The 17,001-nt window shown below is 40.9% G+C and overlaps 3 protein-coding genes across 4 annotated transcripts; 2 read left to right on the plus strand and 1 right to left on the minus strand.

Annotated features, from left to right (window-relative positions):
• Positions 1-129: 129 nt before the first annotated feature.
• stt3a (STT3 oligosaccharyltransferase complex catalytic subunit A) lies at positions 130-7,844 on the plus strand. The gene is made up of 18 exons (XM_018691499.2): positions 130-260; positions 1,060-1,180; positions 1,279-1,339; positions 1,434-1,555; positions 1,782-1,927; positions 2,431-2,521; positions 2,610-2,716; positions 2,801-2,965; positions 3,132-3,312; positions 3,490-3,645; positions 3,784-3,875; positions 4,012-4,167; positions 5,380-5,568; positions 5,719-5,835; positions 5,932-6,034; positions 6,216-6,404; positions 6,815-6,930; positions 7,476-7,844. The coding sequence occupies exons 2-18, from the start codon at positions 1,093-1,095 to the stop codon at positions 7,512-7,514; spliced, it is 2,118 nt and encodes a 705-aa protein (XP_018547015.1). The 5' UTR covers positions 130-260; positions 1,060-1,092; the 3' UTR covers positions 7,515-7,844.
• Positions 7,845-8,157: 313 nt separating this feature from the next.
• On the minus strand, positions 8,158-11,607 carry si:ch211-266i6.3 (cytoskeleton-associated protein 2). Its single transcript, XM_018691501.2, has 7 exons — positions 11,496-11,607; positions 10,857-10,939; positions 9,911-10,734; positions 9,487-9,820; positions 9,338-9,398; positions 8,842-9,130; positions 8,158-8,721 (listed from the first exon to the last, which is right to left on the minus strand). Exons 2-7 carry the CDS (start codon positions 10,899-10,901, stop codon positions 8,457-8,459), a joined length of 1,818 nt encoding a protein of 605 aa, XP_018547017.1. The 5' UTR covers positions 10,902-10,939; positions 11,496-11,607; the 3' UTR covers positions 8,158-8,456.
• An 817-nt stretch (positions 11,608-12,424) lies between these two features.
• thap12a (THAP domain containing 12a) lies at positions 12,425-16,626 on the plus strand. Of its 2 annotated transcripts, none has more exons than XM_018692603.2 (5): positions 12,425-12,743; positions 13,680-13,797; positions 14,070-14,168; positions 14,268-14,304; positions 14,419-16,626. In XM_018692603.2, the coding sequence occupies exons 1-5, from the start codon at positions 12,658-12,660 to the stop codon at positions 16,233-16,235; spliced, it is 2,157 nt and encodes a 718-aa protein (XP_018548119.1). In that variant the 5' UTR covers positions 12,425-12,657; the 3' UTR covers positions 16,236-16,626. The 2 variants fall into 2 exon arrangements, with proteins under 2 accessions (XP_018548119.1, XP_018548120.1); XM_018692604.2 differs by having other exon boundaries at positions 12,738-12,797.
• Positions 16,627-17,001: the final 375 nt, after the last annotated feature.

The raw sequence follows: 17,001 nt of genomic DNA on the forward strand, positions 1-17,001 counted from the left end.
AGTGACATTTGCTTGTCATAGGAGTTATGAACCAGCAGGGGGCGACACGTTTCCTTTCCTGACTAAGGACACGTCACTACACTACAACGACAAGGTAGGTAACCAATTTTGAAGGATAGCCAAAGAACCAATCAGATTAATGTGGGTTTACAGTTGACCGACATTCAACCAATAAACGCACACACAAGCATGGTAGGGGCGGGATTAGGTCACGGTGAAGATAGTGTGTGAAAAGTGTATGAGTTACAGGAGCGGAGCGGGTGAGTCTTACTGAATATTAAATATTAAACCTGCGAGTACATTTAGGAGCAGCAGTTTTTATTTAAGGCTGTTGTCCTGCTGCCATATGCGAAGGTGGTATCGGTATTTACAAAATAATTCTGAGAAGAGACGCGGGGCCAGGGTGTTCATTATACAGCAGCTAGCAGGTTAGCCTCACTAGCTACTCACACACTTCTAGCTGGATGGAAGCAGCATCAGCACTAGCCGGCCTGATGCTGACTAGCTATACGATGCTGCCTAATTTGTAAAAAAAAAAATGCGTGTATTAATTTTAAGTGTGCACGTGATGTGTGTTAATAACTGCGGCAGTTAACAAATCCCGGCTGCTGTCGGAAAGGCTGGGAAGCTGTCAGTATTTCTAAGGTTCGCTCTCATGGTGCTGCATTCATTCAAGTTAGCGTCAGTTAGAGCTCTGCTGAGCTTAATGGTTTGTGTTTCACTTTGCAAAAATACCTCTTAATGCAAAATCTTAAGAAGACGTGCACAAGTCCATACAGAAGTTTTCCAGAGTGGGTGCTTCCTGGTTCCTGACGCCACATCTTAGTGCGTGGCCTTATCTGGTTGGGCTGGACATGGAAGTTGACTCTTAAGAGCTGCAAGACTGATTTCATTCTCTGGATATCTTGCATGCTTAAGAAAGATCTTGAAAACATTTTTTTCATTTAGCAAGATTTGTTTTTAAAAATGAAGCATATGTTAGTCAGTGCTAGACTAGATATTCCTCTGCTTTTCTCCACAGTTCTCCCAGTGTTTCAGTGTTTGTCTTCCTCTCATCAGGTAGTACGGTGAGCTGTCCCTAACCTCGCCAAAATGACTAAGCTGGGCTTCCTGCGTTTGTCCTATGAGAAGCAGGACACTCTGCTGAAGCTGCTCATCCTGTCTATGGCCGCTGTCCTCTGTGAGTTTGATAATTTCTATGCATACAAGTTTTGTCTCCTTTATATCTGAAAACATATATAACATCTGGATCAACCTTGTGCTTTTCCTTTTTCCCAGCATTCTCCACTAGACTCTTTTCCGTCTTGAGATTTGAAAGCGTCATCCATGAGTTTGATCCGTAAGTGCTGCTTGTGTCATGGCTATCTCCAAGATCCTTAAATGATGTTCCTCCTTAAAGTAAGGTCTCACTCTCAACTCTATGTCACCTTCAGGTACTTCAACTACCGTACCACCCGCTTCCTGGCAGAAGAAGGATTTTATAAATTTCACAACTGGTTTGATGACAGGGCATGGTATCCTCTTGGGAGGATCATTGGTGGCACCATCTATCCAGGTAGGAATCAGATTAATTTAGAAAGGTAGTAAATAACTGTAAGCTCATTAACTTTTTTTCTGAGTTGCTTTATATTCAATACAAAAGCTCAAGTGTGGTATGAGGTTTGGAAGAGAGATGTCAATGAGCCTCATGTACAGAGTCTGCTTTTCTTGGCAGGTCTGTTAGTAATGCGAAGCTTACTTGAACACATCTTGTAATGTTTCCCTCTTTTCTCCCTCACCAGGACTGATGATCACATCTGCCGTCCTGTACCATGTCCTACATTTTTTCCACATCACCATTGACATCCGTAACGTCTGTGTCTTCCTGGCTCCCTTGTTCTCTTCCTTCACTGCCATAGTCACCTACCACTTCACCAAGGAGCTGAAGGTAAAACACAATTTCAGATACACAACTACATAATTTAAGGTTATGAACTCTTAATGCAATACACAGCTGGTTTTCCTTTAAGGGACATTTCAACATTTTTAGCTCTGTCTTTCATTAGGCTCTTTGTGGCTGGTACATGGCCACATCTTTCAAACTCCATGGTACCAGTTTGTAGCCCAGATTTCCAGTTAAAAAACTTGAAGTGTCAAGCCTGATACAGGATAATCCAGATGACATGATCAGGCTTATTTTCTCAGACTTAAGAAAGGTCCCTTCAGAGCCAAAGAGGACATTATATAACTGATCCCATAGGGAGAGTGATAATACCTGTGACAAGTAAACTGATTTTTGTGTGAAAAATCTGTGATGTGCCCCTTTAAAATCTCTTTAGTAGCCTCACTGGAGGGAACACCTGGTAGCTGGGGATCGTTTTCTGTTGAGTGTCAGATTTTTTTTTTACTGACTCAAAATGTACTTCCACTTACAGTCATTTGTCTCTGTAGGATGCAGGTGCTGGGCTCCTGGCTGCCGCCATGATCGCAGTGGTGCCTGGTTATATTTCTCGTTCTGTTGCTGGCTCCTATGATAATGAAGGTAAATGCATGGTATGCATAACAATGTTATTTAAAGAAAATGTTTCACAAGGATTATTAATCACATTCCCCTGTGCTGTCCTACTTAGGCATTGCCATCTTCTGTATGCTGCTGACCTATTACATGTGGATCAAGGCTGTTAAAACAGGCTCGGTGTACTGGTCGTCCATGTGTGCACTGGCCTACTTCTACATGGTGAGAAGATCTAAAAATCTACATGTTTAACCAAATTAATTCAGAGTTTGCAAGGTTCATAACAAGGTGTTTGTGTGTATGTAGGTTTCCTCCTGGGGTGGCTACGTGTTCCTGATCAACCTTATCCCCCTCCACGTCCTGGTGCTGATGCTCACAGGCCGATTCTCTCACCGCATATATGTAGCTTACTGCACAGTATACTGCCTGGGCACCATCCTCTCCATGCAGATCTCTTTTGTTGGTTTCCAGGTAAGGTGAAAATGGGCTGAGACAGCGTCACGTTAGTTATTCTAGGCATCTTCAGACAAAATGTCCAGAAAAGACAAAAATGCCTGAATTGTCGAAATCAAAACATCATCTAGGCCAAAGAAGATAACTGATACATGGTCTCTGTCTCTCCTCTCTCATACACCAGCCGGTGCAGTCATCAGAGCACATGGCGGCCTTTGGTATGTTTGGCCTGTGCCAGATTCATGCCTTTGTGGACTACCTGCGCAGCAAACTCAATGCCCAGCAATTTGAGGTGTTGTTCAAGAGCGTCATATCCCTGGTGGGCTTCATCCTGCTGTCTGTGGGCACTGTCCTAATGTTGACAGGTAAGAGCAGTGGCAAAGCGCACCGGTAGATGAATTGGCATGGTGACATAGTGAATGGAAAAACCTTTTTATGTTTTTAAATGTTAGCTTCCCTGCTTTCTTCTTTCCTTTTTTGAGAAACTGATTTTAAGTTGTTTTACTTTGGACCATGACTGACCTAAGCCATATTTCCCTCAGGTAAGATCTCTCCGTGGACTGGTCGTTTCTACTCCCTGCTTGACCCCTCCTACGCCAAGAACAACATCCCCATCATTGCTTCTGTCTCTGAGCACCAGCCCACTACCTGGTCATCTTACTACTTTGACCTCCAGCTGCTGGTCTTCATGTTCCCAGGCAAGTCTGCACTCAGCATAAACACACAGAGTAGCAAGGGGTTTATACTGCATGATCACTCACTCACATACAAATTCAGCACACAGCTTACTGTATGCTTGTTGGGTTTTGACTGAGTTACCTTTGCTTTCCTCACAGTTGGTCTTTACTACTGTTTCAACAACCTGTCGGATGCCAGGATCTTCATTATCATGTACGGAGTGACCAGCATGTACTTCTCAGCTGTCATGGTACGTCCTGTATAGAGCTGCACTGACTCAGAGGACTCTTTAGAGATATTTATTTGTTAGCAGCTTTGGACTGTGAATTTGGTCCTTCTTCACTTGTAACATAAGTTAATGTACTTCTTGTTTGTTTCCTCCTCAGGTGCGTCTAATGTTGGTCCTGGCTCCAGTCATGTGCATCCTGTCAGGCATTGGTGTGTCCCAGGTGCTAACCACTTACATGAAGAATCTAGATGTGAGCCGGCCAGACAAGAAGAGCAAGAAGCAGCAGGACTCCACCTACCCAATCAAAAATGAGGTAGGTGTTAGGGACTGACTCAAAGTGCTGCTGTAGCTGTTAGAGGGTGGTGCTATCTACAGTATGTTGTATACCATGTACACACTGTGACATGAAGCAATCATTAAATTCCAGCTGGGTAAACCTCATCATATTGATCCAGCAGGAAGCATCACTGACAGTACTGATGTTACTGTTCATCCAGATAAAACAACTCCTACCCATTTTAAAAAAATAGACGTTGAAAGATCATATACAAAAACTACATGTTGCCTTTTTGAGTATTAAAATATGTTTTCAGGGACCATAATTACTTTGTTCCTTCTTCTGTTCTTTTTGTCTTTTTGTCTGTTTCCAGTGGTGGATATTTAGTTTTGAGTTACTTGTACATTACTTGTGGTCATTTTCTGCCACTTCATACTTCTACTCCACTACATTTCAGAGGTAGATATTGTACTTGTTGTACTCCATGTACATGTATTTGATAACAGGAGATACTGGTTGGTTCTCAGATTAAGATGTCACATAAGCTTTAAGATATACAATACATAGTTAAATATTTAACCAGTGGTTCCTAAGCAGTGCCTTGTGACCTCTTAAATAAAAGCAGTGTGTAGTTGGGGTCCCTTGTCATGTTTCAGATGTTTAAGCAGTTCCACATAAGAGACATTTCTCCTCTAAACTCCTCAGATGGTTTCATTTACATAACCATGAAAAGTGCAGTGAGATATAGTTATCCAATTCTCACAAAAAAGATTAGAAAAAAAAAGATTTGTGGAGCAGAACTTTCTTTTTCTTCTTTCCTCTCCACATTAATCATCTCAGAAGCCCTTGTAGTCCTTTGGAGGGGCCTGACCCCTAGGTTGGTAACCACAGGACTAAACTCCCTGCAGCCATTTTTCTGAAGAATGAATACTTTTACTTTTGATATTTTAGTGTTTATTACTGATGACATTGCTGTTCTTACTTATGATGTTTATTTGTAATGGATTATGGATTTTTACACTGTGGTACTAAACTAAAGGCTCTGAATATTTCTCCCTCTTTCTTATTTATTAAAGTTGGAAATCTCTTGTGCAGATGTGCACTCTTTTACTGATGAAATGCAGTTACATTCTAATTAAATGAAGCATGTCTGATTTTTTTCTTAAACCACTGTTTTCAGTGTTCAGAACAAAAGCAGTCATACAGAAGGTTAAAACCTAATGATATCCTGTATTGTGTACCTACCAGGTTGCCAGTGGGATGATTCTGGTCATGGCCTTCTTCCTAATCACATACACCTTCCACTCTACCTGGGTGACCAGTGAAGCCTACTCTTCTCCCTCAATTGTCTTGTCAGCCCGTGGAGGTGATGGCAGCCGCATCATTTTTGATGACTTCAGAGAGGCCTACTACTGGCTCCGCCACAACACTCCTGAGGTCAGTGATACATAGAAGTCATCATGCCAGTTATTAAATCAGGATGCTTAATTACATGAATTGTGTAGAAACTGTTGAGTTATGCACAGTCATGGTCATTAGGTCAAAGTGCTTCCATTCAAATATTTGACATTGATTTTGTGTTACCAGGATGCCAAAGTCATGTCATGGTGGGATTATGGCTATCAGATAACTGCCATGGCTAATCGCACCATCCTAGTGGACAACAACACGTGGAACAACACTCACATCTCCAGAGTTGGACAGGTGAGCTGTGAAACCTTCAGGGTAACCGTGTTTCTAATCATGTGGTATGTTTATAATGTTCTGCTGTGTTGACTGGAGATGCTGTTTGCTTTGCAGGCCATGGCATCCACAGAAGAGCGGGCCTATGAGATCATGAGGGAGCTGGATGTCAGTTATGTCCTGGTCATCTTTGGAGGGCTGACGGGCTATTCCTCAGATGGTAGGCACAAGTATCACATTCATTGCATTATGAAACGACAGCAAGTTCACTAGACATTATTACTTTGTCGTTGAATAATTGTATCATTGAGTGTTATAGAAAAGTGAAGGAAAAATTTTGACACCATGTTTTGAAAGGTGTTTTTAAGAGAACCTGGGTGATCAATCTCTGTTAATCACAGACATCAATAAGTTTCTGTGGATGGTCCGGATTGGAGGAAGCACAGACACAGGCAAACACATCAAGGAGCACGACTACTACACTCCCACCGGAGAGTTCAGAGTGGACCGCGAGGGCTCACCTGTTCTGCTCAACTGCCTCATGTACAAGATGTGCTACTACCGCTTTGGCCAGGTCTACACAGAGGCCAGTGAGTAACTCTACAGTCTGGTGTGATCCGTTTGTCCCTGTGTAGCAGCCAGTTTTTCCCTTCAAGTCAGAATTTTCGAAAGGACAGTTAGAGGTTAGGTAGATCAATACTGCTCCTTCATTGATCTGACACTGCATTTTGACCATAGTTAGACAAAACTGTTAAAATAAACCATTACTGTGAACATAACACACAGTGGTAACTACTGTGCAAAAACTTGCAGACATCAGCAGCTCTGTGCTGAGATCAACAGCTGTATCAGCTTCTGAGCTGACTGCCCTGTCAGCAGATACAACATAAAATGAGTAATGCATAAATATTCATTTATTGGTTCTTGTCATTAGGTTTAAATTAGAATCAGAATAAACTTTGTCCTGCAGTTCTGATAATCTTAATGACTTTCTCTGCAGAGCGCCCTCCTGGTTATGACAGAGTGAGGAACGCTGAGATTGGGAACAAAGACTTTGAGCTGGATGTGTTGGAGGAGGCCTACACAACAGAGCACTGGCTGGTTAGGATATACAAGGTAAAACAGTTAACTTTACTTCTTTGACATATCAGTCTGCAGGCATTACCTGCTTGGTTTGGTTTACTACCATTTAATGAAGCAAATGGGAACAATAGAAGGTTAAATTACAACATTTTTTTACAACCTGAACCTGGAATTAGAGCTGCAGTGATTTTAAGTTTAATCAATAAGTTTATGAAAACAACAAAACACTAATCAAATATTTTGATGATTGATTAATCACTGAGGTAAGCAAGGTCAAGCAATATCAGCTGATGGTTCCAGGAACTGAATTTGCTGTTTTCCTTGGAATCCTACATGATGGGCTAGAGGACATTGTGACAGAATTTTTTTCTGTCTTAATGAAAACTATGAAATAATCAAATGATGAAAATAATATTTACAGTCCTTAAAATCATACTGTCAGAGGGTGACTTTTTAAAAGAACTTTGGCTTGTCCATTATACTACTACATAAAAATATACCTATATGCAAAAGCACAGTATGAACACAGATGCATTTCAACAGAACTTTCTAACCTAGTCCTGTGCTCCATCTTCTAGGTGAAAGATCTGGACAACCGGGGTCTTTCAAGAACATAAAACCTTCAGATGGCAATGAAAGCAGCCTTTTAGCGCACAGCACTGAACACCTTCCCCTATGGTCTGCAGATGAGTGGGAAAAGAGTACTTTTTATACTTTTTGTTTTGGGGAGGGAAATTGCAAAGAGATTTTTTTGTGGATGATTTTCTTTTTCTTTTTTTTATTGTCATAATGAAATGTCTCATCTGGGATCAAAGGAAGCTGGTGTCAAAACATCCAGTCTGATGTCTGGAGTTTGCCATGAAGCAGTCAAAAGAAAGCAGTGTTCATTTGAACGCTTTGGATTTTTACAATGTGGTCAATTAAAGTGGGCTTGAAATGGAAAAAAATGTGATTTCTCTTTTTTCCTCTAAGAATAAATTGAGACATCTGAAGTGGTAACTCTACATAGTCATCCAAACACAGGAGAGTGCTACGGCATTACATCTGGGAATATCTGTTCCCTACACTCTCAGAATTAAGGCAGACTAAATTCTAGCAGCTGTTTCTCCTCCACTCAGTGTTTCTGATCATTACTTAAATATGCTTCTACTGTCAGCCATCTTTGCTCCACTTGTTCCCTGAACAACTCCACTGTCCAGTATGTAGGTAATATAATAAACACTATCAAATTTCAAAGTCTAGTATCAAAGCACAACTATATAAGACAAGGCAATACTCTTTTATTGTAGTGCATTTGGCAATACATGTCAATTTTACATTAAAATAAACAGTGTTTCCATTATACATTCAGAACAGAAAATAACTAGATATTAATTACATGTTCTCCTCACAATACAATAAAGAGATTTAAATGACAGTTAAAACTCTTTGAAGAAATGCAAATTAGTAAAACCAGCTTAATATAAAGTGTCCATTACACCCTAACCCATATATTTCTGAAGGGCTTTAAAAAAAACAAAACAAAAAAAAAAAAAAACACCACCAATATACAGAGCTCCTCACAGTCTGGGCTGGTCTGGCAGATCTTCCAGAAGTGCAGGGTTTTTTCTGTAGATGTAGGCGTTGGGGTCGTCATCCAGCTTCACCAGCTCAGCCAGAGACGACACACAGGTATCATGATCGACCAGCATCGCCGGCAGGTGGGAGCTTTTGCGTTGGATGCGGCAGGAACGACGCACTGGTGTCAGAAACTTCAGATCTTTGATGTTGCTCTTTCTCCTGGATGTACTTACACTGACCTCACCTTCAATTGTCTTCTTGACACTACACAAAAGATATGTGAAGGGGCAAAAAATGAATTATACATGAAAATAAATGACTTGGCTATTCATGGTAGAATAATGAAACAAATGATTTAAAGGATTTGGCAAAAAGTGACCTTACCTCTGCAGGTATGGAGTCGTCTTCACACTGTATTTTACTACTGAGGCATCCTCCATCTGTGGCGTGGTCTCCATCACACAATCATCATCATCCTCATCGCTTTCTACCTCCTCTTCGTCATCTGTCTCCACTTTGTGTTCACCACTTTCTTCAGCTTCATTCTTCACTGGCTCAACCTTCAGCTGCTCACTAACATCTTGCGGAGTTTCGCCCTTCACTTCCTCTTTTTTACATTCATCCTTCGGTTTGTTGTCAACATCATTACACTCATCTGACGCCTGTGAGATTTCTTATGGAGACAAAAATGGAGTTTGTGTAAACAAAGGCGCCTGTATAGAGCACAACAACCAGAATAACTTATTTATCTTAAGACCAGAAAATGCCAGTGAGCTGAGTAGACTGATTGTTATTATTTTAAGACCTACCCTAATACCACTTAATTTACCAAATGCAACACTCCAAACAAATCATAGTGGATGGACAGAGCTGAACTTACCATCGCTGCATCTAGAGGGCGTTGCCATGGCCTCCAAAGCATCACACAGGTTCACAACAATCTGTCAAAGAAAAAGAGTGTGGTTTATCACTGTGGAAGGTTTTTTAATGCAGCTAAAACAGCAACAGAAACTCTGCCTGTTTCCTTACATCATCCACGCTGTCCTGTGGGTCAAGCAGATCTACATCAGAGTTTTCAAGCAGCTCCAGGGACGTGTTCATGATCACTGGAGTTTTGTTGTATGTTGTTAATTCTGCTCCCTGTGTATTAGCACAGTTAGCAGCAGGAGAGTGTGGCTGATGCACTTCCAGACTGGGTTCAGGTTGAGGTTTGCACTGTGCAGCAGGCTGAGGCTCAACATGAGACTGGGATTTGGGACCTGTTCCAGGTTTGGAGGTGTTGGTTTTTGGGGGTGCTGCTGTAGTCATGGCTGGTCTCTTGAAAGTCTTGCCCTTGGAAGCCAGCCACTCAGCCAGCTTTGCTCTGCAGATAGAACACAAAAGTGTATTTTGGAACTTCTCAGATGTACAAGGCAAACAGCAAATGTGTCAATGTGTAGAACAAAAATGTTACCTTCTTTCCTCAGCAGTCTCCATGGTAAATCTGTACTGGCTGAGGGTGCTTGAGACAGGAGGCTTGTTGACCTTCTTGTCTGTCGCTGAAATCTTTGGCTTTGAGACCTGAATCCCACTTCCCTTGGAGGGAGCCACAGTAGTGTTTCTGCAGCTGGTACTGGATAGTGTTGCTGGGACAGTTCTGGCAGGAGGGCGAGCAGAGGTGAACCCAGCAGGAGGGCGGCTGGTGACAGTGGGCTTGGACACCTGAGCGGGTCGATCTACCGCTGACTTGGACCTTGTTGGTGCAGGTTTTTGTGTGCCATGTCCAGGCAGGTCAGCAACAGATTTGGATCTGGTTTTTGTTGTATTTCCAACCCTTTGCCTCTCTGTTTTGAGTGCTGATGGTTTGGGATCTGCTCTGTCCACGCTGACACTTGACTTCCAAATGGATCCAATTTTTGACTGGACAATCTTGCCTTTGTACATGCCAGGAGCAGATCTGGATGACTGCACAGTAGCTGGTGGTTTTGTTGCTTCTGCGACAATTTTTTTGTGTCTCACTGCCTGTTCTGTGACGAAGGCCTGGCTGTATGTTTGTCGTTGTGTGACATCAGAGGGAGCAGCTCTTTTTCCATCTTTCTGACCTGACTTTGCCTTTTTTAGAGCCTCACCAGATGTTGATCTCATGTCTGCCTGCTTGGCCTTGGCTTTAAGAGGACCATTTTTTGCCAAGGTCTCCTCTTTTTCGTTGCTTTTCAGGTGGAATGGAGCAACAGCCGTTTTGTCTCTTTTGATTAAGGACTTGCTTCCATGTGCAGGCTGAGTATTCTCCTTGTTTCCCTGATATATGATATAATTAAAACAATAAGAGCTTTATGTAGGCAGGGAAATTTCTGAATGCTACTTAGAATTCAACACAACAAGACAACCATTTCATGTCACGTTCACTAACGTTTACTTACTTTCTTATTAGTGTGGTTTCGTCTTGAAACTGCGACGTTGTCCATTGTGTAGCGTCAAAAAGCGGTTAAATCAGTGGAGATTTCTGCAAGGCGAAGACAGCAATTACTAAAATCAAACTACAGAAACGAATAAACTGGGTCATTAAATTATTAAGCATGCCGGGATTATACTTGAAAAAAAATCCGCAATTGATGTTTTATTATGCCGTAAAAGTTTACATGACGATGCCCCCTAAATCTCGCAAACTGTCAAAACGTGACGATAAGATTTCACTGTATTGGCAGTTTCATGTGCTTCCTTTCTTTCCTTCTCTTTGAGACTACAACATCTGCACGTACAGTAACATCTACTTTTCATCTACGTTCGTGCAAAACATGCATATATTAAGTTGTTGGTCGCCTGACGTTCAACGAAAAACAAAGAAACATTGATGTTAGCTGGTGTTGGATACAGTTCGGCAATGTAGCAAAACGTTAACGTTGTGCCCAACCTAACGTCAGCTGCCATGAGGAACAAATGCGAGTAAACGTTAATATAAACGGTATGGAACGGTAATTCTGGTGTAGTGCGCGCGATATACATGTACTTACAATATATTCAAGTAAAGCTAACAACAAACACTTATATTACTAACTTACCCTACTGTAGTTGTTCGTAGAACGGTTCAAGGAGAAAACCTCTCCACAGCTCTACAGCTTCGTAGCAAAACACATCGTTTGTCTCCCTGTGGCAGAAAACATTACATTTGACTTGGCGCTGTTGCGCTCCAATTGGCCACGCTAATATCGCGAGAGACCAAAGCTAACCAATAGAATGACTCCAAAGCAAGAACGGGAATTGAAAAACAGGAGGTTCATTCTTTCAGCCCCACAAGTTTTCATTCCTCTGTTTAAATGTTTGAAACCAAATAGGATTCCATTAATACCGGACCATGCAAACTGCTACGCCCATTACATTACAGCCCTGAGACGGCTTCTGTATGCACAGCCATGACCTCCAGCAGGTGGATATCATCAGTAGGGAAATAGCAGCAATAGTAGCAGTTATGGAAACATTACATGTTCACATCATGTTGTTATAATGAAAATGAAATGTTAAAACGATATCAATACGAGTTGAAACATGCCAAAAATACAAATAATAATAGTAGTAGAAATATTATTATTATTATTATTATTATTATTATTATTATTATTATTATTATTATATGTTTTAGGATTTTATACAGTTTATGTTTGGAATATGCCATGGCATGTTTTCAACCTTTAGGCTTTGAAAAGACCGCTGAGGATTATGGGAACGAACCAGAGCGCGCGCTTCTTTGTTGCGCGTTGTTAAATGTCAAGCATGACAAGCTTACACAAGCGAGCCAAATTGTCTTCAAAATAAAATCAAAATTATTGTCACAAATATACAGTCTATTGTCACAGCGTAAGCGCTTCACTATTTAATTCTGGCCTTTCGTTGTAATTGTACTAAACATATGAAAACAAGTAAACCAATACGGATGTACTCGAGTTATCTGGTGGGCAGGGCATACCTTTGATGTTCTACTCATGACTTTGAATTTGGTAGCCCACCATAGCTTGGTATAAATGTGATACTCTTGCATAGTCTTGCAAAAAGCAAATGCGTTTTCATATTACGTATTAATTGCAAATTTACAGTCGGCATGCATTTTATTTTGAAAGCAAGGATCGGAAGTTATCTTCTTGTTTCAACTGGCTTGATAGCTAGCGTTAGCAGCTGGGCATCAGACGAATTCTACAGGAAAACACAGGTGTATGATACAAACTTATAATGCAGAATCACTGTGCTGTACCGAACTGCACTAGTGTCATATCTGACCCTCAGCCACTCTTCAGGTTTCCTCATGATCCAGAAAGGTAACTAATGCTAACACAGATGCTAATGCAAACAGGAAGCTCTGCAGCTACCAAGTGAGAGCAGTTTGTAATTTGTATGTTAAACGTAAGGCCTGCATGTTAAAGAAAAGCTAAATTTGATTGAAATTGGGTCAGCAGCATTTTAATGTGTACATTTTCTCTTGCAATACGTCCTTTATCAAAGCTGATAGTCGATCGAACTATTTATTGTTGAACGCGCAAATTAAATTCAAAAGTTTGACAGGTCCACGTGCACTTGCTTTTTGTTAAACTTATACACCTTGCATATCATAAGATCTTTAGTAAAAATGCCTTTGCAAAGCCGGAACTGTAACTACATACTATACGTTAGCTAGATTACAGTAGGGCTAGTTCCAACATCTGCAGCGGCTGCAGATCTGGTATAGTCTTTTACTCCTGAAAAGATACGTCTGTAACCATTTACTTATTCTCAGTCTGAACCCGTTTGAATCAGTCTGTCTTTAACTACTTGTCTTCTTGCACGACTTGGTGGCTTACATTTTCATAACATTTTAAAAACATCCATTTGTGAGTCTAAAACAGTCACTTCATTTCTAACCATAGACTGATGTGAACTATTGTGTCCAGCATTATTGTTGGGGTACTTGTAGTCAGATTATGTGGTTTATATTTGATCATACTATCCTTACCAACACAGGCACATTATAGGCCTACTAATCTCCAACATAGCATAGTGTGTAACAGTCATTCAATAAATAAGAGGATTGTTTTGTACATGCTATGCCTTTATATTGTTTTTTAATGTATTGTTCACCATCACATTCTGTCATTGTTACAAGTACCTGAATACTGGACAAATCTGTAGCTAGCATTTATAGTTTTAATATAGGACTGTACTATAAATGATCCTGACTTCCATATGTGTTCTCATTTTGATATGACCACTCCTTTCAGGTCCAAGAAGTGGGTTGAAAAATGCCAGAGGAAAGACCTCATAGACAAATCACCTGACCAGTTGCACAGATACTACAGACTGTGTGGAAAGCATTTTGAAACATCTTTGATCGATTGTGTAAGTTATGTTTTCAAATTGCACATTATTTTGGGCCAAATTGCAGGAGACACTGTGACTGAAGATATTACGGTACTTGTACTGTAACTGCCAATATTTTAAGTAAGATGTGACAATTCAACTCTGCATTTTATTTCACTAATTATTCACAGTATATTTTGTAGTGCTTGGTAAATATTTAATGTAGGTATTGAATATAAGTTTAATGTGGTAATATTCTTGATTCAGTATGTGCTGTATAATGAACTTTAATCACTTGACTTTGTTTTCAGGATGCTCAGAGTACAGTGTTGAAGGATGATGCCGTACCAACTATCTTTGACATGCCAAGCCAACCTCAAAATGGGCAGGTGAAGCGCAGTAAAGAGACGGTGAGTAAAAGGAAAGGTTTTAAGTGGGAAAAGTAATTTGCATAATGTTTTTTAAGTTTCTGTGTAATCACATTTTTAATTTGTCTTTTTATTTTGTAGACCAAAGATGATGAAGCAGAGAGTAGAGGGAGAAAAAGTAAGCAGGAATATGTATAGACTCATAGTAATGAGATGAGTCCCATACCCACATTTGTCACAAGGTGAATGATTGATGTCATTTCTATCTTGTAATTCTTTGTTTCCCTTTTAGAAATCAAGAAGTCCCAAGCAGACAAAGCAAAGGAAGATGTCAAGACAGTTCCAGAGGAAGATGAATACAGAGAGTATCTCAAATCATTATTTGAAGTTCTTGTACTGTTGGGAGAGCAAAGCATTCCTCCTGCAGGGCCTGGTGACAGGAAACAGGATGATCTTGGATCAAGCAACTTTCAGGCGTTGTTAGAATATCGCATGAATTGTGGAGATGAGGTCCTAAAGAAGAGGTATGATGTGAATAAGGAGTGTTGCTCCTCAGCTCAGCTGAGTCAGTTGATTGAGGTATGTGAGAAATGCATCCGTAGTAAGCTGGTGGAGGAAGTCAAACAAAATGGCTTTTTCTCATTACTTACTGATGATTTACTGAAGATTTCAGGAGAATGGCACCTCCCTGTCTTTGTCCGTTTTGTGGACCAGTCTAACTACCAGCGGGAGAGGTTTTTTGGATTCTTGAGATTTGAAGGAGATGGGGATGCACTGGCAGAAACACTGCTGTCTGAAATGACTGACAAATGGGGCTTGGATATGGAACAATGTAGAGGTCAAGCTCATTCCTGCTCTGGGATACATTTTGATAAAATAAAAACATTTTCTGCCAAACTTATGGAGAGGTATCCAATGGCAGTGCTTACACTGAGATCTACTCGTACACTGAATATGTCATTGGCCAATGGTATGGCTTTGTCAGGGGTTCAGCTCGTCATGTCTACCTTTAAGAAGATTGAGTCCTTCTTCAGTCAGTCTCATTTACTGCAGTTGGAGTTGGAGCATGCCATTTTGATTTTTTATCCAGACAAAGAGGAGAAAGCCAATGAACTGAAGGAGATCTGTCATACCAGCTGGACAAGCCGGCATGATGCATTTGAGGTGGCAGTGGACATCTTAGAGGCACTACTACTCTGTGTAGACAGTGTGCATGACAACGAAGACATGAGGTGGAATGATCAAGTCACACACGATGCCTTGGAGATTTCAAAAGCACTAGCTGATTTTGAGTTCGTCATGGCGTTGGTTGTTCTGAAAAATGCAATGACACTTACTCGAGCATTTGGGAAGAATGTTCAAGGGAAAGCACCAGATGTCCATTTTGCTGCAACCAGTTTAAAAGCTGTATTGCACTCCCTGAAGGAAGTGTCTGACAACATTGATGTGTATCATGAGTTCTGGAATGATGAAGCCGTTAACCTAGCCACTGCGATGGAGATCCCAGTTAAGGTTCCTCGGTCATTCTTGAGAAAGCATCAGTCAGAATCTGGAGCCATTCGGCCAGAGAGTTACTACAAGGACCACCTGTCTGTTCCTGTGGTGAACCACATTATCAAAGAAATAAATGAGCTCTTCTGTGAGAACCACCTGAAGTCTCTGAGGTGTCTGTCACTGGTCCCTGCTGTCATAGAGCAGCATAAGTCTACCGAACCTGAAGAGGACAGCATACAGGTGTATAAAAATGACATCCCCAATGCAGGAACCCTCTCTGCCGAGCTGCACTGTTGGTGGGTTAAATGGAGCAAAAAGGGAAAAGGTGAGACTTTTCCCTCCAATCTCCATGAAACACTTCAGCTAGCCGATGTGAAGTTCTTCCCAAACATGCTTGCTGTCCTGAGACTGATCGGTATCCTGCCTACCTTGGCTCTGGAGGACAGCTGCAATGTGGCGTATAAGCGCTTCAAGATGTACATGGAGAACACGCCTGACAAATTCAAATCAAAGAGTCTTGCTCTTTTGAACATGAACTATGATGTTGGGTACGATCTGGATTCAATGGTTGAGGTCTACATGAACACATATCCTGAAAGGGAGGAGGTGATGTGAGTCAAATAAGTTGGGATGTGGTAGTCAAACCTTTGGACAGATTATTTACAGCTTTGTTAGAGCCTTTTGCAGATTCTGTAATCTTGACCTTCAGATAAACATCTGTTTTGTGCGTCTGCCCTACTCCCTAGCCCTCATCCTTAAGTATTTTAATGTTTTTGTTATAAAATCTAGAATGTAAATGAAATGGAAGTGTTAAACCAGACATCTTTGAATTTTGTTTTATGCTGTTTTCATATCCTGATCCCATTGTTCAAATCAGTTGCAAATGTTTGTTTTAGACTGATTAATACTATTTGTGTGTGTGTGTGTGTGTGTGTCTGTGTGTCTGTGTCTCACATAACCCCCACCCCCTGAATATGTAAATAAAAAGATAGGTTCTTTGGTTTAATGACCTTGTGTTGTCTTTATTCTAGGTTACTGAGTATTTTTATGTTTTTCCTAACCCTGCTCTGAATCACTAGAAACTGTGGTATTTTTTGAGACAGAATGGAATAAGTAGTCATGAAATCTAGACGAATTTGGGACAGGGACCACTGGTGCCAGGTGGATGTGACAGTCTATTAGCACAACCAGGCCAGTGGCTGAAATATATGTAATAGTGATGATCCTTAAAGTTAATCACCAATTGATGAGTTGTGTTTGAGTTGTTTTCAAGTCCATGGCGAGGTGGAGATCAGGACAAAGAAGGCCCTTAATTTTTTACCAATGCCCTGTCCAGTTTCTGTCACGATCCATCTCACTCTTTGGTTATAATGTGTGTGAG

This window comes from Lates calcarifer, linkage group LG20, assembly GCF_001640805.2.
Source record: "Lates calcarifer isolate ASB-BC8 linkage group LG20, TLL_Latcal_v3, whole genome shotgun sequence".
Classification (NCBI taxonomy): Eukaryota; Metazoa; Chordata; class Actinopteri; family Centropomidae; genus Lates; species Lates calcarifer.